The 22,150-nt window shown below is 49.4% G+C and overlaps 1 protein-coding gene across 6 annotated transcripts in view; it reads right to left on the bottom strand.

Annotated features, from left to right (window-relative positions):
* Nucleotides 1-22,150, bottom strand: part of CTIF (cap binding complex dependent translation initiation factor) — a 103,719-nt gene that overhangs the window by 49,748 nt on the left and 31,821 nt on the right. For all 6 annotated transcript variants that reach the window (XM_048931589.1, XM_048931587.1, XM_048931586.1 and 3 more), the window contains 2 exons: nt 21,638-21,742; nt 21,182-21,257 (listed from right to left, as the gene is read on the bottom strand). In XM_048931589.1, the coding sequence (XP_048787546.1) occupies nt 21,182-21,257; nt 21,638-21,742 (181 nt within the window). The remainder of the gene's footprint in view (nt 1-21,181; nt 21,258-21,637; nt 21,743-22,150) is intronic.

A 22,150-nucleotide genomic window follows, 5' to 3' on the forward strand; every position in this document is an offset into this window, starting at 1 on the left:
GCAAGGAGTGCAGGCTGGATGAGCAAATGGGGGATGAAAGCAAGGAATGAGCTTGGGGTAGGAAAGAAAAAGATGGAGATGCCATAAAAGCTCGTGGTAACGCAGGAATCCTTTTGGTTGTGTTAGTGCAGTCATGCAAATGCCTGCAAAGATTGATGAGTTAGGTCGTGTATCTTCCCGGCTTCCTCTCCCGGTGATAAAACGAGGCTCTTCCATCCCACTACAGCTCTTCTTTCTCGTAATCAAGAGGAAAAAAAGCAATCTTGGAAATGATGCAAAAGGATTTCGCTGTGAGAGCAGCAAAACGCAGAGACACTGGAACTGAAATACCTGCTCAGGGATGAAATCGTTACCATTGTCCCCAAAAGGCGAGTGCACTGCTCCTGCAGTACCCAACGTGGAATCACCCATCAGCACTGTGACATGTTGGAGGGTGCCAGTGCCATCCCCCTCCATCACAGAGCAGCCTGCCCCGGCGGGACATCGGCAGACCGCTTGCTTTGCCCGAATCTGCTCTTCAAGCCCGCTGTTTGCCTTGGCCGACAGCCAGCAGAGCACTTAGGTACATGCTTAAAGTTAAGCACAAGAGTAAACAGATTGAAGTCGGTGGGACTTAAAATTAAGCACACATTTGAAGGATTTGCTGGCTAAGGGCCTTACCCCTGGTGTCTCATGTCTAACTCGGATGATTCTAGGCTTATTGGCTCCTCCTGTCCTCACCTCCCCTCTATCGGACCAGGCAACAAGCAGTTTTTGTTTTACCACTATGGGAGAGGTTGGCTTTTAAAGAAACCTCATCCACGGGCAAAGTATGCCTTTCATTAATTATACCTGTCTGTGAAATACCTTCCAGAAATCCCCACCCAAACAAAGCCTCAGGAAAGGAAATAACGGAAATTCTTGATGGTTTCCATGGGGAAAAACGATCCCAACTGGTGAGACGAGGAGCACGTAAGATGAGGCTGATGACTGCTCCTACTGTACACGGCTCCCGACCAGGGACAGTCCTTAAAGGACCAGGAAACAGTGCATTGCCGTCCTGATTTCCCAAGCCTCCTTGAGGATGAGCCCTGGATGTTGGCTCTCTGTGCACGTTCAGATCGTGCCTCACCACTGCACAAAGCTTCTGGTGCATGACGGGTTGGAGCTGGGTGATCTCTGAGGTCCCTTCCAACCCAACCACACTGTGAAGCACTCCATGACCAATCTTCTGAGAGGCCACTGGGCTTCTAATGGTCTCCCCAGACTCCTGCTTGACTCTGTCTTCCATGTCCTTCCACGTGAGCTTTTTTCCAATTCCATCTACCCTTGCGAGAAGCTGCACAGGCAGGACACAAATATATAGGCAGAAAAGATGAGCAGAAGGCTGGAAACTTGGACACAGGAGACAGCAAAAGTTTGCTTTTGATTTCTCCAGAAAGAGGACTGATCCTGATCTCACCAAGAATCAGTAACTTGCCTAGACCTGACAGAGGACTCGTGGAACACCACCAAGTCCTGATCTCCCAACCCACCCCCATCCCGTCCGTTTTCAACTATCCTCTGCTCCATTCCAATCTGCTCCTCAACAGTCAGTTCTTCCCAACACGACCACCTGATTTGACTGTGCTACTGCTACTGATGGCAGTAAACATCCAAGGAACTTTGGAAAAGCACATGTGAAAGAAGCCTAGGTTACCCTACCCAAGTTCCAAGCTGCTCCAGATCTTCAATATCCTCCCACCTGGCCAAAAAACTTTTCACCCAGCCTTGTAATGGGCTGGATGAAGACCCCCAAACAGGGGAAGAGTTGTTACACTCGCCTGTCCTGACTCCAGCAGCCCTCAGGAGTTGAGGATGGACAGAAAAAAGACAAACTTATTCTTGCATATGCTTCTAACACTCGCAATACACTTTCATAGCCTGGCCGGCGATGGTCGGTCGTGCACTATTTCCTCTTCCAGATGAGGAAGAGCAGCGCAAGAATTCCATCACCAGGATCGTGGTTGGGCGTTTGCAGAGGAGGAGGAGGAGAGCACATGTTGACACCACGGGGAAAAGAGTCACGGCGCTTTTCGGATCATGTCGGGTCGCACGTACGTCCACGGCCGGCCCCCGGTTCTCAGCACGGAGGTGCAATCTTGGAACGGCGACTTCCTCCAGCGCTTCAGGAAAGCTCTGGAGCGTGAGGAAATCCTGAGCATCGCCACCAACACGTTATCGACACAGCGAGGAGATAATAACGGCAGGAACTGCCTTGATGCGAAATCACCGTCGTGATTCATGCGACTGCTCGGTGCCAAGGCCTGGCGAGCTGTCACACGTGCTGTCCACCAGTCATTGCAGAAGAAATAAAAATAAACAGAGGTGGGTTTCTACCCTCCAGCAAATGAATTAGCGCACCGTGCGGCTCGTTGTCCTGACCTCACCTTCTCACGAAAGTCAACAGATCCCACCGTCTCCTTTGGGAAGGTCTGGCAGATGTCAAATGCCACGTGGCTGCCCTGCTGACATCTGGAAGAAGCACGGCTGTTTGTGATGGCAGAACACGGTGTGCTCTGCGATGGTGAGCACTTTGAGTTCAGGAAAAAATTATAGTAGAGAACTGTAAGGGCTGGAAACGACCACTAAGATCACCAAGGTCAATCATCAACCCGTCCCCACCATGCCCACTGACCACATCCCTCTGCATGACCACAGAAAGCACAGCAGTCCTGCAGCTCCCAGGCACCGAGGGATGCAGGTGCCTTGGCAACCACCCCATCGTTCTGGTGAGGAAGGGGGAAGGTGCTGCTGTGGCACGATGGAGGAGTGCCTGTGTCAAGGCTGGGGCATGGCAAGGGGACAGGGCGCTCCCCACGGTGTGAAGATAACACAAAATGCCAAGGGAGACAGCAGAGTCCCCATCCCTGGAGGTGTTTGACAACTACAGAGATGTGGCACAGGGGGACATGGCATGAGCATGGTGTCGGGGTGCTGGGGTTGAGATCTTGGAGGTCTTTTCCAACCTTCATGACTCCTTGAGATACTCCTGAGAACCTTCTCCACGAACGCCTTCTCCAACGTGCTAACGCTACGCCAGAAATAGAGGCTCCTGCCTCAGAGACTCCACTTTTGTTTTTTTCTTCCTCCCTTTATTATTATTATTATTTTTTGCAGTGCGGCATTGCTAAACTCGCAGGGCTGCTCCAGAGTCTCTCTTTAATGTCACATGCACAGCTCGAGTCCCCAAGGCCCCAGCAGAAGCAGCCCGGGATATTTGCACATACCCCTCACAATGGAAGGAAGAGGGTGTAGGAGGGAGGATCAGGCTGCTGACCCCTTTATTGTTCTTGGGCCAGAAGAAAGCTTCCTCCTGGCTTAAGAACCACGGCGCTGAAAAAGTTTTCCAGCCAGAGCAAGTCGTATGGAGTCACTGGGTTTTCTTTTTTTTGTCTCTCTCCTTCCCCTGCCTCCCCCCTTCGGCCGAGCGACGGGGAGTCACAGGGTTGTGCTCCATTCACAAAATACCTGCTGCACATCACGTAGTCCTTCCCCCCGGCGGCGCAGAAAGGCGCTGGAGCTCGGGCAAACGAAAATAAACCATTTTTCTCTACAGACTTGAAGAAAATAAAAAATAAAAGAGGAAGAAAGGACCCCGCTCCCAGACTGACGCCTCCAGCGTGCGTGCGCCGGGGAAGGGGTGGGCGGGGGGAAGCGAGGCGACGATATGAAGGAAAACAAAACCAGCAAATTCTGCTCAGAAAGGATTAAATGGAGGTTTTCCAAAAAAACAGCCCGCCATTATATAATGAGGCTTAACTCGGAGTCACAGGGGTCACACGATGCAGCAGACTGGAAAAACCGAAGCGCGGCGCAGCCTTCTGATTGCTAAGCCGGGCACGAAAAATTGGAAGAAAAAAAAAAAGAAATTAAAAACAAAAAAAGTGTTCAAGGTGTGTGCTCACGTACTAAAGGATGCATTTCCCCTTCACACTTGGCTTTTTCTGCCTCAAGTGCATTTTGGCCCTTCTGATGGCCAGGCATGGAGCTGCTTGGCCTTACCCACGTAGAGCCAAGGCATAGCCTGGGACGACACTGTGCTGCTGGGATGGCAGCAGATCCCCAAAGCACACCTAGCAGTGCAAAGCCCGAGCTTTACAACCAACCAACTGACTTCCCAGATAAAAATGTGCACGCAAGGAGTTGACTTTTTGAAAACAGGTTGGGTGCACTCCTGGTCGAACCCAACCTTGCCAATGGTGACGCTGTTGGTTGCATCCAACCTCGCCAAGGATGGCCAAGCACCAACGCTGCACGCAAACCCTCTTTGGTTCTCCATGACCTTTCGGATGGGCTTGTTGTGCAACCACAGCCAAGATCTTGACTCAAGCTCAGGCACAAAGGCACCACCTGGGCCTGATTCCGTCTCCCCAGAACCTTGCAGTGAGAGTGATTCGCCTCACCCAGCACCTTGCTTGGTGGAAATCTGCATGGCATCCCAGATCCTTGCTTTCTTCTGAATTGTAACAAATGCAAATTTATGAAACATTGGAGAACTGGCTTTGGTAAAAGTTATCATTGCAAGATGACCATTAAAGGCCAGCACAGGGCATTTCTATTATTCTCATCTACTTGGTAAAATCACATCCAGGCAACTGCTGACCCCAAACCTCAATATTGTTACTTAACAATATGCAGCAAGCCAAAGTTAAGGAAGTTGGATTTTTATATTTTATTTATCCATGGCAAAGCTGAAGCACAGGCAGCCCACCAGCTTTAACAACTATTGCCACTCAGATGCGGGTGCTGGGGTGTCAGGGATCCCTACCCAGGACCTCCAAGCTGAAGTACTCAGTATCTGCTGCAATATCTGCTTGTTTTGCTCAGCCAAACGGAAACAAACTGCTCCTGCAAGCATACATATTTGCTTTCCGTTTGGAGGGGAACCTCAAAAGAATATACAATGAGAAATGAAATAATCAAGAGGGCCACAAAAGCAGGAAGAAATGAAGCTTTATCATTCTCCAGTGGTTCTGCTGTTCAAACACTACAGGAATTAAGAAAAAGAAGAGAGGGGAGGGGAGATGAGGAAGAGAAGGAGAAAGAAAAGAGAAACCCAACAATGAGCAGTTCTCCAAGGCAGTACCAGCAGGTGAAAGCAGGGCAGAGTAATCCCGCCCGGCCACAGGACCAAGAGCCACCAGGACAGCACTCTATGGCCAAGGGATGGCATTTCTGCAGACCTCTTTGCAGACCACAACTTCACCTTGCTTCTCCACACACGTGCCGCCAATGCACAGCACTGAAATCATACATACATTTGTATCACATTTATTCCACTATTTTTATTAATCTAGATTAGAACCTTCAGCCCAGCAAATCAATAACAAGAATCTGAAGATGGTTCACCTTCTTTCCATTGGCTGTCCTAAATCCCAGTTGGTGACACTGCCACAGAAGTGGGAGCGTCCAATCCCGGACTGGGAGCCTTGGGAGCTGCCTACGAACATGCAACGGGCGTTGCGTTGACTGACCTGAGGTTACACACAACCCACAGCCAGGGGTGGAGCTGGGGAGACCTTATGGTTCCTTCAAAAACAAATATTCAGTGGCTCCGTGACCTTCAAGATCCCTTCCAACCCTACATTCCATGCTTCTGTGACCTGCAAGGTCCCTTCTAAACCTACATTCCATGCTTCTGTGACCTCCAAGGTCCCATCCAACCCTACATTCTACACTTCTTTGACCTTCAAGGCCCCTTCCAACCCTACATTCCATGCTTCTGTGACCTACAAGATCCCTTCCAACACCATATTCCATGCTTCTGTGACATTCAAGGTCCTTTCCAACCCTACATTCCATGCTTCTGTGACATTCATGATCCCTGACAACCCTACATTCCATGCTTCTGTGACCTTCAAGGTTCATTCCAACCCCACATTCCAAGGTTCTGTGACCTTGAAAGTCCCTTCCAACCCCACATTCCACGGTTCTGTAACCTTCAAGGTCCCTTCCAAACCTACATTCCATGCTTCTGTGACCCAAAAGGTCCTTTCCAGCCCTACATTGCATGGTTCTGTCACATTCAAGTCCCTTTCCAACCCTACATTCCATCCTTCTGAGACCCTGTAGATCCCTTCAAACCCTACATTCCATGCTTCTGTGACCTACAAGGTCCCTGCCAACCCTACATTCCATGGTTGTGCTACCTTCAATGTCCATCCAACCCTACATTCCATCCTTCTGTGACCCTGTAGATCCCCTCCAAACCTACATTCCATGCTTCTGTGATCTTCAAGGTCCATTCCAACTCGACATTCCAAGGTTCTGCAACCTTGAAATACCCTTCAACCCTACATTCCATGCTTCTGTGACCTGCAAGGTCCTTTCCAACCCTACATTAAATAGTTCTGTGACATTCAAGGTCCCTTCCAGCCCTACATTAAATAGTTCTGTGACCTTCAACGTCCCTCCAACCCCGCATTACATGGCACTGTAATATTCAAGGTCCCTTCCAACCCTACATTCCATGCTTCTGTGACCTTCAAGGTCCATCCAACCCTACATTCCATGCTTCTGTGACCGAAAAGGTCCTTTCCAACCCTACATTCCATGCTTCTGTGACCTTCAAGGTCCCATCCAACCCTACATTCCATCCTTCTGTGACCTTCAAGGTCCTTTCCAACCCTATATTCCATGCTTCTGCAACCTATAAGGTCCCTGCCAACCCAACATTCCATGGTTCTATGAACTTCAAAGTCCGTTCCAACCCAACATTCCTTGCTTCTGTGACCTTCAAGGTCCTTTCCAACCCTACATTCCATGCTTCTGTGACCTTCAAGGTCCTTTCCAACCCTCATTCCATGCATGTGTGACCTTCAAGGTCCCTTCCAACCCCACATTCCATGCTTCTGTGACCTACAAGGTCCTTTACAACCCTACATTCCATGCATGTGTGACCCAAAAGGTCCCTTCCAACCCTACATTCCATGCTTCTGTAACCTTCAAGGTCCCTTCCAACCCCACATTCCATGCTTCTGTGACCTTCAAGGTCCATCCAACCCTACAATCCATGCTTATGTGACCTTCAAGGTCCCTTACAACCCTACATTCCATGCGTCTGTGACCTACAAGACACCTTCCAACACTACATTCCATGCACGTGTGAACTACAAGGTCCCTGCCAACCCTACATTCCATGCTTCTGCGACCAAGAAGGTTCCTTCCAACCCTACATTCCATGATTCTGCGACCGAAAAGGTTCCTTCCAACCCTGCATTAAATAGTTCCGTGACCTTCAAGGTCCCTCCAACCCCGCATTACATGGTACTGTGATATTCAAGGTTCCTGCCAACCCTAAATTCCATGCTTCTGTGACCTTCAAGGTCCCATCCAACCCTACATTCCATGCTTCTGTGACCTACAAGACACCTTCCAACCCTAAATTCCATGCATCTCAAGGTTCCTTCAACACTACATTCCATGCTTCTGTGACCTACAAGGTCCCTGAAACCAACATTCCATGCTTCTGTGACCTTCAAGGTCCTTTCCAACCCTATATTCCATGCTTCTGTAACCTATAAGGTCCCTGCCAACCCAACATTCCATGGTTCTATGAACTTCAAGGTCCCTTCCAACCCAACATTCCTTGCTTCTGTGACCCATAAAGTCCTTTCCAACCCTACATTCCATGCTTCTGTGACCTTCAAGGTCCCTTCCAACCCTACATTCCATGCTTCTGTGACCTTCAAGGTCCTTTCCAACCCTACATTCCATGCTTCTGTAACCTACAAGTTCCCTGCCAACCCTACATTCCATGGTTCTGTGACCTTCAAGGTCCCTTCAACCCTACATTCCTTGCTTCTGTGACCTATAAAGTCCTTTCCAACCCAACATTCCATGCTTCTGTGACCTTCAAGGACCATCCAACACTACATTCCATGCTTCTGTAACCTTCAAGGTCCCTTCCAACCCCACATTCCATGCTTCTGTGACCTTCAAGGTCCATCCAACCCTACATTCCATGATTCTGTGACCTTCATGATCCCTGACAACACTACATTCCATGCCTTTGTGACCTACAAGATACATTCCAACCCTACATTCCATGCATGTGTGACCTACAAGGTTCCTTCAACCCTACATTCCATGGCTCTACAACCTTCAAATTCCATTCCAACCCTACATTCCATGCTTCTGTGACCTTCAAAGTCCTTTCCAACCCCACATTCCATGCTTCTGTGACCCAAAAGGTCCATTGAAACCCTACATTCCAAGGTTCTGGGACCTTGAAGGTCCCTTTAAAACCCTACATTCCATGCTTCTGTGACCGTCAATGTCCATCCAACCCTACATTCCTTGCTTCTGTGACCTTCAAGGTCCCTTCAACCCTACATTCCTTGCTTTTGTGACCCATAAAGTCCTTTCCAACCCTACATTCCATGCTTCTGTGACCTCCAAGGTCCTTTCCAACCCTACATTCCATGCTTCGGTGACCATCAAGGTCCCTCACAACCCTACATTCCAATGTTCGGTGACCTTGAAAGTCCCTTCAACCCTACATTCCATGCTTCTGTGACCCAAAAGGTCCCTTCCAGCCCTACATTCCATGGTTCTGTCACCTTCAAGTCCCTTTCCAACCTTACATTCCATCATTCTGTGATCCTGTAGATCCCTTCCAAACCTACATTCCATGCTTCTGTGACCTTCAAGGTCCCTTCAACCCTACATTCCATGCTTCTGTGACCTGCAAGGTCCCTTACAAACCTACATTCCATGCTTCTGTGACCTTCAAGGTCCCTGCCAACCCTACATTCACTGCTTCTGTGACATTCAAGGTCCCTGCCAACCCTACATTCCATGCTTCTGTGACCTTCAAGGTCCATTCCAACCCTACATTCCTTGCTTCTGTGACCCATAAAGTCCTTTCCAACCCTACATTAAATGCTTCTGTGACCCAAAAGGTCCATCCATCTCTACATTCCATGCTCCTGTGACATTCAAGGTCCTTTCCAACCCTACATTCCATGCCTCTGTGACCTACAAGACACCTTCCAACCCTACATTCCATGCATGTGTGACCTACAAGGTCCTCTCCAACTCTACATTCCATGCTTCTGTGACCTACAAGGTCCTTTCCAACCCTACATTCCATGCCACTGTGACCTACAAGGTCCATGAAACCGACATTCCATGCTTCGGTGACCTTGAATGTCCCTTCAACCCTACATTCCATGCTTCTGTGACCCTGTAGATCCCTTCCAAACCTACATTCCATGCTTCTTTGATCGTCAAGGTCCCTTCCAAATCAACATTTCATGCTTGTGTGACCTTCAAGATCCCTTCAACAATACAATCCATGCTTCTGTGAACTGCAAGGTCCCTTCCAAGCCTACATTCCATGCTTCTGTGACCTTCAAGGTCCTCTCCAGCCCTACATTCCATGATTCTGCAACCGAAAAGGTTCCTTCCAACCCTACATTAAATAGTTCTTGGACCCTCAAGGTCCCTCCAACCCCGCATTACATGGTACTGTGATATTCAAGGTTCCTGACAACCTTACATTCCATGCTTCTGTGACCTTCAATGTCCATCCAACCCTACATTCCATGCCTCTGTGACCGTCAATGTCCATCCAACCCTACATTCCATGCTTCTGTGACCTTCAAGGTCCCTTCATCCCTACATTACTTGCTTCTGTGACCCATAAAGTCCTTTCCAATCCTACATTCCATGCTTCTGTGACCTTCATGATCCCTGACAACCCCACATTCCATGCCTCTGTGACCTACAAGACACCTTCCAACCCTAAATTCCATGCATGTGTGACCTACAAGGGTCCTTCAACACTACATTCCATGCTTCTGTGACCTTCAAGGCCCTTTACAACCCTACATTCCATGCTTCTGTGACCTTCAAGGTCCTTTCCAAGCCTACATTCCATGCCTCTGTGACCTACAAGATACCTTCCAACCCTACATTCCATGCTTCTATGACCTACAAGGTCCATGAAACCGACATTCCATGCCTCTGTGACCTACAAGGTCCCTGCCAACCCTACATTCCAAGGTTCTGTGACCATGAATGTCCCTTCCAAACCTACATTCCATGCTACTGTGACCCTAAAGTTCCCTTCCAGCCCTACATTCCATGGTTCTGTCACCTTAAAGTCCCCTTCCAACCCTACATTCCATCCTTCTGTGACCCTGTAGATCACTTCCAACCCTACATTCCATGCTTCTGTGATCTTCAAGGTCCCTTCCAAACCTACATTTCATGCTTCTGTGACCTTCAAGGTCCCTTCAACCCTACATTCCATGCTTATGTCACCTTCAAGGTTCCTTCTAACCCTACATTCCATGCTTCTGTGACCCTGTAGATCCCTTCCAAACCTACATTTCATGCTTCTGTGACCTTGAAGGTCATTTCCAACACTACAATCCAAGGTTCTGTGACCTTCAAGGTCCTTTCCAACCCTACATTCCATGATTCTGCGACCGAAAAGGTTCCTTCCAACCCTACATTAAATAGTTCTGTGACCTTCAAGGTCCCTCCAACCCCGCATTACATGGTACTATGATATTCAAGGTTCCTGTCAACCCTACATTCCATGCTTCTGGGACCTTCAATGTCCATCCAACCCTACATTCCATGCTTTTGTGACCCAAAAGGTCCCTTCCAAACCTACATTCCATGGTTCTGTCACCTTCAAGGTCCCTTCCAACCCTACATTCCATGCTTCTGTGACCTTTAAGGTCCATTCCAACTCTACATTCAATGCTTCTGTGACCCATAAAGTCCTTTCCAACCCTACATTCCATGCTTCTGTGACCTGCAAGGTCCTTACCAACCCTACATTCCATGCATGTGTGACCTACAAGGTCCATGAAACCGACATTCAATGGTTCTGTGACCTTCAAGGTCCCTTCCAACCCTACATTCCTTGCTTCTGTGACCTTCAAGGTCCCTTCCAACCCTACATTCTAGGCTTATGTGACCTTCAAGGTCCATCCAACCCTACATTCCATGCTTCTTTGACCTCCAAGGTCCATTCCAAGCCTACATTCCATGCTTCTGTGACCTACAAAGTCCCTGCCAACCCTACATTCCATGGTTCTACGACCTTCAAATTCCCTGCCAACCCTACATTCCATGCTTCTGTGACCTTCAAGGTTCCTTCAAACTCCACATTCCATGCTTCTGTGACCCAAAAGGTCCCTGCCAACCCTACATTCCAAGGTTCTGTCACTTTCAAGGTCCCTTCCAACCCTACATTCCATGCTTCAGTAACCTACAAGGTCCCTGCCAACCCTACATTCCATGCCTCAGTGACCTACAAGACACCATCCAACCCTACATTCCATGCTTCTGTGACCTTCAAGGTCCCTTCAACCCTACATTCCTTGCTTCTGTGACCTTCAAGGTCCCTTCCAAACCTACATTCTATGCTTATGTGACCTACAAGATACCTTCCAACCCTACATTTCATGCATCTATGACCTTCAAGGTCCATCCAGCTCTACATTCCATGCTTCTGTGACCTTCAAGGACCTTTCCAACCCTACATTCCATGCTTCTGTGACCTACAAGGTCTCTGCCAACCCTACATTCCATGCCTCTGTGACCTACAAGATACCTTCCAACCCTACATTCCAAGCATGTGTGACCTACAAGGTTTCTTCAACACTACATTACATGCTTCTGTGACCTACAAGGTCCCTGAAACCGACATTCCATGCCTCTGTGACGAAAAATGTCCTTTCCAACCCTACATTCCATGCTTCTGTGACCTTCAAGGTTCCTTCCGACCCTACATTCCATGCTTCTGTAACCTTCAAGGTCCCTTCAACCCTACATTCCATGCTTCTGTGACCCATAAAGTCCTTTCCAACCCTACATTCCATGGTTCTGTGACCTTCAAGGTCCTTTCCAACCCTACATTCCATGCTTCTGTGACCTTCATGATCCCTGACAACCCCACATTCCATGCATGTGTGACCCAAAAGGTCCCTTCCAACCCTGCATTCCCTGGTTCTGTCACCTTCAAGTCCCTTTCCAACCTCACATTCCTTGCTTCTGTGACCCTGTAGATCCATTCCAACCCTACATTGCATGCTTCTGTGACCTACAAGGTCCATTCCAACCCTACGTTCCATGATTCTGCGACCGAAAAGGTTCCTTCCATCCCCACATTAAACAGTTCTGTGACCTTCAAGGTCCCTCCAACCCCGCATTACATGGTACTGTGATATTCAAGGTTCATGCCAACCCTACATTCCTTGGTTCTGTGACCTACAAGATACCTTCCAACCCTACATTGCATGCTTCTGTGACCGTCAATGTCCCTTCCAACCCTACATTCCATGCTTCTGTCACATTCAATGTCCATTCCAACCCTACATTCCATGCTTCTGTCACATTCAAGTCCCTTTCCAACCCTACATTCCATGCTTCTGTGACCTACAAGGTCCCCGCCAACCCTACATTCCATGGTTCTACGACCTTCAAGGTCCCTTCCAACCCTACATTCCATGGTTCTGTCACCTTCAACTCCCTTTCCAACCCTACATTTCATCCTTCTGTAACCCTGTAGATCCCTTCCAACCCTACATTCCATGCTTCTGTGACCTTCAAAGTCCTTTCCAACCCTACATTCCATGCTTCTGTGACCTGCAAGGTCCTTTCCAAGCCTACATTCCATGGTTCTGTCACATTCAAGTCCCTTTCCAACCCTACATTCCATGCTTCTGTGACCTTCAAGGTTCCTTCCGACCCTACATTCCATGCTTCTGTAACCTTCAAGGTCCCTTCAACCCCACATTCCATGCTTCTGTGACCTTCAAGGTCCCTTCCAACTCTACATTCCTTGCTTCCGTGACCTTCAAGGTTCCTTCTAACCCTACATTCCATGCTTCTGTGACCCTGTAGATCCCTTCCAAACCTACATTTCATGCTTCTGTGACCTTCAAGGTCCATTCCAACCCTACACTCCAAGGTTCTGTGACCTTCAAGGTCCCTTCAAACCTACATTCCTTGCTTCTGTGACCTACAAGGTCCTTTCCAGCCCTACATTCCATGATTCTGCGACAGAAAAGGTTCCTTCCAACCCCACATTAAGTAGTTCTGTGACCTTCAAGGTCCCTCCAACCCCGCATTACATGGTACTGTGATATTCAAGGTTCCTGCCAACCCTACATTCCATACTTCTGTGACCTAAAAGATACCTTCCAACCCTACATTCCATGCTTCTGTCACCTTCAACGTCCCTTCCAACCCTACATTCCATGCTTCTGTGACCTTCATGATCCCTGACAACCCCACATTCCATGCCTCTGTGACCTACAAGACATCTTCCAACCCTAAATTCCATGCATGTGTGACCTACAAGGTCCATGAAACCGACATTCAATGGTTCTGTGACCTTCAAGGTCCCTTCCAACCCTACATTCCTTGCTTCTGTGACCTACAAGGTCCTTTCCAACCCTACATTCCATGCTTCTGTGACCTACAAGGTCCCTGCCAACCCTATATTCCATGCTTCTGTGACCTTCAAGGTCCCTTCTAAACCTACATTCTAGGCTTATGTGACGTTCAAGGTCCATCCAACCCTACATTCCATGCTTCTTTGACCTCCAAGGTCCATTCCAAGCCTACATTCCATGCTTCTGTGACCTACAAGGCCCCTGCCAACCCTACATTCCTTGCTTCTGTGACCTTCAAGGTCCTTTCCAACCCTACATTCCATGCTTCTGTGACCTACAAGGTCCCTGCCAACCCTATATTCCATGCTTCTGTGACCTTCAAGGTCCCTTCTAAACCTACATTCTAGGCTTATGTGACGTTCAAGGTCCATCCAACCCTACATTCCATGCTTCTTTGACCTCCAAGGTCCATTCCAAGCCTACATTCCATGCTTCTGTGACCTACAAGGCCCCTGCCAACCCTACATTCCACGGTTCTACGACCTTCAAATTCCCTTTCGAACCCTACATTCCATGCTTCTGTGACCTTCAAGGTTCCTTCAAACCCTACATTCCATGCTTCTGTGACCCAAAAGGTCCCTGCCAACCCTACATTCCAAGATTCTGTCACTTTCAAGGTCCCTTCCAACCCTACATTCCATGCTTCTGTAACCTACAAGGTCCCTGCCAACCCTACATTCCATGCCTCAGTGACCTACAAGACACCATCCAACCCTACATTCTATGGTTCTGCGACCTTCAAGGTCCCTTCCAACCCTACATTCCATGCTTCTGTGACCCAAAAGGTCCATTCCAACCCTACATTCCAATGTTCTGTGACCTTGAAAGTCCCTTCAACCCTATATTCCATGCTTCTGTGACCTTCAATGTCCATCCAACCCTACATTCCATGCTTCTGTGACCCATAAAGTCCTTTCCAACTCTACATTCCAAGCTTCTGTGACCTTGAAAGTCCCTTCAACCCTACATTCCATGGTTCCATGACCTTCAAGGTCCCTTCCCACCCTACATTCCTTGCTTCTGTGACCGATAAAGTCCTTTCCAACCCTAGATTCCATGCTTCTGTGATCGTCAAGGCCCTTTCCAACCCTACATTCCATGCTTCTGTGACCTTCAAGGTCCATCCAACTCTACATTCCATGCTTCTGTGACCTTCAAGGTCCATCCAACTCTACATTCCATGCTTCTGTGACCTTCATGATCCCTGACAAACCTACATTCCATGCCTCTTTGACCCAAAAGGTCCCTTGCAGCCAAACATTCCATGCTTCTGTGACCTACAAGGTCCCATCCAACCCTTCATTCCATGCTTCTGTCACTTTCAGTGTCCATCCAACCCTACATTCCTTGTTTCTGTGACCTATAAAGTCCTTTGCAACCCTACATTCCATGCTTCTGTGACCTTGAAAGTCTCTTCAACCCTACAGTCTATGCTTCTGTGACCTTCAAGGTCCATCCAACTCTACATTCCATGCTTCTGTGACCTTCAAGGTCCCTTCCAACCCTACATTCCATGCTTCTGTGACCTCCAAGGTCCCTTGCATCCCCACATTCCCGGGTTCTATGACCTTCACGGTACCTTCCAACCCTACATTCCATGCTTCTGTGACCTTCAACGTCCCTTCAACCCTACATTCCATGCTTCTGTGATCTACAAAATCCGTTCCAAACCTACATTCCATGCTAATGTGAGCTATAAGTTCCCTTACAACCCTACATTCAGGGTTCTGTGACCTACAAGGTACCTGCTAAACCTACATTCCATTCATGTGTGACCTTTAACGTCCCTTCCAACCCTCCATTCCATTCGTTCTGAGACCTTGAATTTCCCATGAGATCCTACATTCCTTGTTTCCATGACCTTCAAGGTCTCTGCCATCCCTACATTCCATGCTTCTGTGACCTTGAAAGTCGTTTCCAACCCCACATCCCATTCTTCTGTGACCCAAAAGGTCCATTCCAAGTCTTCATTCCAAGGTTCTGTGACCTTGAAAGTCCATTCAACACTACATTGCATGGTTCTGTGACCTTCAAGGTCCCTTCCAAACCTACATTCCATGCTTCTGTGACCTTCATGATCCATGACAACCCCACATTTCATGGTTCTCCCACCTTCAAGGTCCCTTCCAACCGTACATTCTATGCTTCTGTGACCTTGAAGGTACCTTCCAACCCTACATTCTATGCTTCCATGACTTTCAAGGTCCCTGCTAACCCTACATTCCATGATTCTGTGACCCAAATGTCCCTGCCAACCCTACATTCCATGCTTCTGTGACCTACAAGGTCCCTTCCAACCCATCCATTCTATCATTCTGTAGTACTATACTTGTAGCACAGAACCAAGTATGCAGTTGCCATTTCTACATCCGGTAAATAAGTGCAAGGAGTGTCTTAGAAAAGAATACAACGCAGAGTTCATTTTAAAAATCATGATCTATGGATAAAAGAGACAGGAACAATGCATGGGTTGCTGCTTACTGAGCTCGGTCTGCTCCCAGCAGAAGTACAACGCGTAGCTCCCTGCACAAACAATCTTTATTTTCCCATGAATGAGACACAGGGGCGTCGCATCCAGCACTGAACTCCCCAGTTAAGGGACAGTCTTTGACCGAGTCACCTTGCATTTCAACAAGCCCTCATCCTGCCACCAAATAGCCTATATTTACACCCCGGCTATATATACACATCTCCCCAGGCAGCACGTCCATGGCGCAGAAGGGGATGTGCTAACCTGCTGCCTGCAGGCAGGAAGCGCCTTGCAGGAGCTTCTGGTCTCCTTCATTGTGCTGCCGCTATTTCCATCGCAGCAGAGGAAAGGCAGCGCATGGGGGAAGCATCTTCTGGACAAGGATAAACCTTCAATGTGGCAGGAAATATTTTGTTAGACATGGGCTGACGACAACCTGCATCGGTAGAACTGATAGGAGCTGTGCTGCTGCAAGCTCCTCAGCCAGCAGGGATGTGTGCCCGTCCTTCTGCTTCTTGGACAGAAATCCTTCTTTTTCCCTGTATTTCATCAAAAATTATTTCACAGAGAATGGGGAAGGGGATAAAGATGTGGAAGTGTCCAAGAAATCTGCTTGGCCAAAGAGGAACTCAGCTTTTGTTTGGGATCTTTATAAACTTGGGTTTTTTGTTGTTGTTGTTCTCCTTTCAACAGCTTTTTAAACTTCATGCTGCTTCGCAAATGACTTCGGGAAAATACTTAGCAGAATTCAAGGCAGTGCTAGAAAAGACCTCTCAGGTTTCTAATGAACCCTCTGGGAAAACAAAGGAGATGTAACACCATTTAGGAGTTAAAATAAAGTTTGGGCAGGATTCTGGGGGCAGGGAGTAGTGTTATGGTATATAGAAAGGACTGGGAAAGAACAAAACCTTTCAGGCTTTCTTTAGCTGCTACAAAGCCGCATGGAAACAAACCTTTTTGAAAGGAAAGTCAGCTAGAAGCCTGAGCAAAGCCTGGGCTGCTCTCTGCTGGGCTTGAGCCAGAGTTCAATATGGCCATGTCTGAGAGCCTCAGATGTCCACAGCATTGCTCTTTACCATCCAGTCCCCATACACAAACCAGCAAATTCCCTGGAAGACCAATTCTCAGGTCTAGAATTACTGGTGAACTCTGAACAACATAATAAATATCGGGAATTCTGTCCCTGTCCTGCAAGCACCACTGTCTCATCCTCTCTGTTCATGCCCACAGCCCCTGCTCAGGAGATGCTGCATACTTTCTCTGTTTTTCCCTACATGTTTTTCCTTTCCACTCCTTCCTCTCACCAGAGCTTTTGTTGCCACTTGCTTACTGCCAGGCTCTTTTCTGCATCCCACCACAGCTCCTCCAAACCCCACCAATTCCCATTGGTAAGCCCAGCCTAGAGCTGCAGATCCATCCTGTCCCAAAGATAAGCCGTAAAACATCCCGAATTCCATCACTTTTCTTGTTCTTAGGGCAAAACAGCACCTGGACAACTGGGGTCTGCGAAGCAGCAGTGGTTCAGCAGTGGATGTCACTGCAGCCCCCACTGCCTCCTGCTGAGGTTGGCACATCCTTCTGCACGGGGCGGATCAAAGACAGAAGGTGGACAGGATGAGCCCCTATTTCCAACGGGCAGCAGCACCTTCCAAACAAGTGAGGACCTCCCAGCACAGGCATCACTGCTCTTCGGTGTGAGGAAAGCTGTACGGCACCAACTCTTGCACAACACTGCAAGTCCACACCTGCAGGAGCCCTGCAAAAGGGCCAAAGGGCACAAGTGGAGGTGCCGGATTTCCAAGAAGAGTTGGTGGCGCTGTGGCTGCAGAGCACCTCCCACCCCTGGGCGCAGGATGGGTGCGAGACGCTGCATTTTGACGCTTGGAAAAAGCCTTTGGAATGAAGTCCCGCTTCCTCTGCACGGAGCGCGCCCCGGAGCCGTGCAGCGGTGCTGCGGTGCCCCCTAGTGCCGCACGGCGCACTGTCCCGGCGGTCACCGAGCAGCAATCCCGAGGCCAAGCTCCCTGTGCCGCTTGTTGGCTGCTCTGGTTCCCCATCGCACCGCCGCCGAGGCGTCACAGTGACTTCACCTTCCAGCTGCCAAAACCTGCAACCTTCAGGGCTGTGAGATCAGCCATCCTCAGCCCTTCCACCCCCTGAACAGGAACCCAGCCTGCCCACCCAGGGAACGGACGCACCCCACCTTCTTCCCTCCTGCCAGCATCTCGCTGTAGGTCTGAGACACAAAAGACCCTCAGAAAGCAAAAAACCCACTGGAAGATCTTCCCCTTTCAGCGGGTCTGACAGAAAACATTGTTTTCATAACTGCTTTGGGGCTTCACAGCAGTTTTGCGCCACTGCCAGAACTGCGGTTTGTCCCTTGCAAGGAGCCTCGAGCTGATGCACTGCACGCAGATGGCAACCTGCCTTCTGTGGTCAACCCTTGCTCTACCACCCACTGAAGGGCTACAGGCCACCATGTCTCCCCCAGCCCACTCCTTTTCCCAAGGAAACGGTCCTTGCCAGTTGGGTTCAACGCCACAGCAGAACGGATTGCAGGAAGATGAGCTCTTACTGGAAATCACAGCAACGAAGGCTTTTTGCTCAGCAAGCAGGGGTGTGAGTCTCAGTGCGTTGTGACCTATGATCAGCCATGGCTCTCTGCCAGGGGCTTTCCGCAGCGGCTGTAGCAGTTGCAGTATTGGAAAGACCCTTGGGAGATGGGAAGCTGGCTGGTGAGACTGAAACCTTCTCTGAAGGCGGTGCTGTGCCCACACGCTCAGCAGGAGCTGGGGAGGGAGGCAGGAGGAGAGAGATGCCTCCCCAGCTTGGAGCTCCCACTGAGACTCTTGTTTTTTACCCTCAGGGCAGCTCAGACATCTCTATAGACTACGGAAGAGAAACTAGCACTTGTATTCTGATTCCAAGCACACGATGGAAAGGCTCAAAAGATCAGAAAGAAAACTGAATTACATTAATCTCACAGAATCATTAAGGTTGGAAAAGACCTCCAAGATCCCCCCACGTCCAACCCCAACCCACCCACTGACCACGTCCCCAGATGTCACATCTCCATGGCTCTGGAACACCCCTGGGGACACAGACTCCACCACTCCCTGGGCAGCTGCGCCACTGCATCACTGCTCTTTGGAGAAATCGCTCCCAATGTCCAACCTGAACCCCCCTGGTGCAACACGAGGTCACCACCACTTGTCCTACTGCTGTGATCTAGGAGCAGAGGCTGACCCCCACTTTGCTCCTTGCTTTCAGGAGCTGCAGGGAGCAACGAGGTCTCTCCCCTGAGCTCCTCTTCTCCAGACTGAACCATCCCAGTTCCCTCAGCTGCTTCCCTTAAGACCTGTCCACCAGATCCTTCACAGCTCCACTGCCCCTCTCTGGGCATGCTTCAGGGCCCTGATGCCTTTCTTGTGATGAGAGGCCCAGCAGCGAACACAGCGCTCAGTGTGCAGGGCAGTGAGCCGCAAGGCAATAAAGATGTCAAACCAAAGGATGCCAACACTGTCTTCCACATTAATTCCCCTTGCCCTGCCACTACCTGCCCACGTGGCCAAGGGCTGCAAAGCCCTTCTGACTGGAGAACACTCATCTTCACATCTTCTTCCACTTTTTGGCAGCGCTTGGGCAAACGAGCGTCCAAATCCAACTGCAGATCCTACGAGCCAGGGGAGACAAAGAGGAGCGAGCAGGAGGGCTCTGCCTGCAGCTCCCACCAGATGGCAGAGCAGCTCCGAGCAGCGGAACACCTTCTGCAGCGCCGAAACAAAAGGCTGACGAGCATTTCTCTCTCGGTGGCGGAAAGAGCATTTGGAGGACGGTTAGTTTTTCCTATTGCTTTTTTTTCTTTCCCTGATTCTTTTTGTTCCACATTTCTTTTCTCACCAAAAAGACACGGGTGTGCCCTGCAGCGTGCTGTTGAAATACTGCTGATAGGTTCTACCACCAAAACTCTGCTCTATGGATCAATGCCCCCATATCCAGAATATTCTGCCCCACCCATCAAGCGGGTCAGTGAAAATAGGAGTAAAGATAGAGATATGAGGTTGAGTGTGTTCTGGAAATTAGCCCTAATTTCATGCTGTGCATGACACAGAATTTCCAAAGCAACCTGTAAGACTCACTGCCCCTCTGCAGTCTGGTGCTCTCACTGCTGGAGCTGCTGCAGAACACCCAGCAGAGCAGAAGCTTTGTAGCAGAGTCGCACTGCAGGATGCTCGTTCTCCATCCACGAAGGGCATGGTGCTAAGGTGTGCCCAAAGAGCTGGGCCAGGAGCAACCCACGAGACCTTAAAGCACACACAGAACAAGGATTTGTGCGCCTCCGTTGGAAAGAGACTGTTCTGGGGATAGGACACAGCGAGGCAAAGCCCCCCAGAGGGCAAACGATTTCCTTTCATATGCTCACACTGCATTTTCCCCAACACTCCCACATACTGCATCCCAAATTGCTATCTAAAGTACCAAAGAGCAGCACGACCACCTCTCCACAATCACCTTCACATCCAGCGCATGACACATCAGGATTAGAGCAGCTGCCAGAGAACATTTCACTTGTCAGTGCTGAACAAGACAAAACCCCACCACTAAATGTATGGCTCCTGGTTCCCATGGGCACACAGTGCACACCAGGGTGGCTGCATCTCCAAACCACGCCTTGTTTTACTAAAATACTGGATCAAAATAAAATACAAAGCACCAAACCAAGCATTTCACTGTGTATTCCAGCTCAGAGCACATGGTACTGGGCACGGCCGGTGGCCCCACCAATGCAGTCCCAGCACATTGGGAAACTCCTTTTGATTCTTCCATTATTCCAATGGTTCCCTGGGCAGAGCAGCCTCATTCTGCAGAGTCACTGGGTCATTATCAGCAGGCCCCAGTGTTTTTTCCCCTGTGACCTAAAGCCTAGAAAGATTAAGCACGTACGAGAAAACAGCTGCTTTCAGGACTGGGGCACTGGGAAATACTGAGACACAAACCGACCTCTTCGACAGCACTGCTTCCCCAGCTCTCACTGTGGTCATTTAACCACAAAAAGCAGCTGCAGGGACAGATCTAGAGAAGAATCAGGCTGAGAAAAGGAGCAAGTGCAGTGGTGCTACACACAAGGCACGTGCATGGCAGAGGAACACCTGGACCAGCACATGGTTGCTCCTGGGCAGCTCTTGGAGCCTGGTGCCTTCAGAAACTCCTTTTCTAAGACCTGAGCCCTGTGTAGACATGGGTGACTTCTGCCCACATCAGCACCCACCTGCCACGCTGGGAGGACCTTCTCGATGTCGTTCAGATTGATGCTGTCACCATCCTCATATTTCCCTTTTCCAAGCCTACGGCAGAGAGAGAGCAAACAAAAACATGAGCAGTGAAGCCTCAGTGGAACCAACGTTAATTCTCTGTGACTGCACACAGGGATGAGCTTTCCCTGCAGAAGGCTCTCATAAAAAGGTCTCTGAAGTCATTGTGTTCGTTTCCAAAACACTCTCACGTGGGCACAAGGCCACTGACACCAAATGAAAAGCTGCCTCAGCCCTGCCACCCTGCACCCCATCCACAGCACTACAGCACCCTTGGAAACAGCAGCAGGTCCTTCATATGCACCGTGCCATCATGTCAGCATTCCCACTGCAAAGAAGTTCCCTCCTTGCTGAAGGGCATCACCTCACTCGTAGCTCTGGGGCTGGGATAGCTGCACACACGTGGCACTCACCCTTCCCTGTCGATGTGGGGCAGTGGGTGTTTGGAGGTGTTCCGGAGCTTCCTGTGGAATTGGCTGAAATCTAGTTTTTCAGGCTGCAGGTCCCACGTCGCACCACTGGGGGAGGAAAACAAAGAGGGACAAAGAGAGTGAACGGTCTGCTAAGTCAATAAAACCACGCTAAGAGCACAGGAGCAAACTTGAGCCTGCAGACGAGGACAGCTGGTGCTTTGGATGCACCACCTGTGCACTGTGATGCCACAGGCCTCCAACTTCACACTGCAGTGCTGTGCTTTTTTTGTGCTGCTTGCACTGAGTCGCAGTTTTGATGCAGATGCATCATGAAGACCACACACCTCGTTACCTGTATTTGCTCTCTGTACCAAGAAGATACTGCAGCAGGGGCTGCCCCAGCCTGTGCAATGCAGATGCTCTCCCCACTCCAGCGACCTGGAGCAAGTATCAGTGAGAGCTTGACCCCTGCACAGCAGTGTGTATCACCGGACAGAAGGCACATTTCACTGC

The sequence above is a fragment of the Lagopus muta genome, chromosome Z, assembly GCF_023343835.1.
Source record: "Lagopus muta isolate bLagMut1 chromosome Z, bLagMut1 primary, whole genome shotgun sequence".
NCBI lineage: Eukaryota > Metazoa > Chordata > Aves > Galliformes > Phasianidae > Lagopus > Lagopus muta.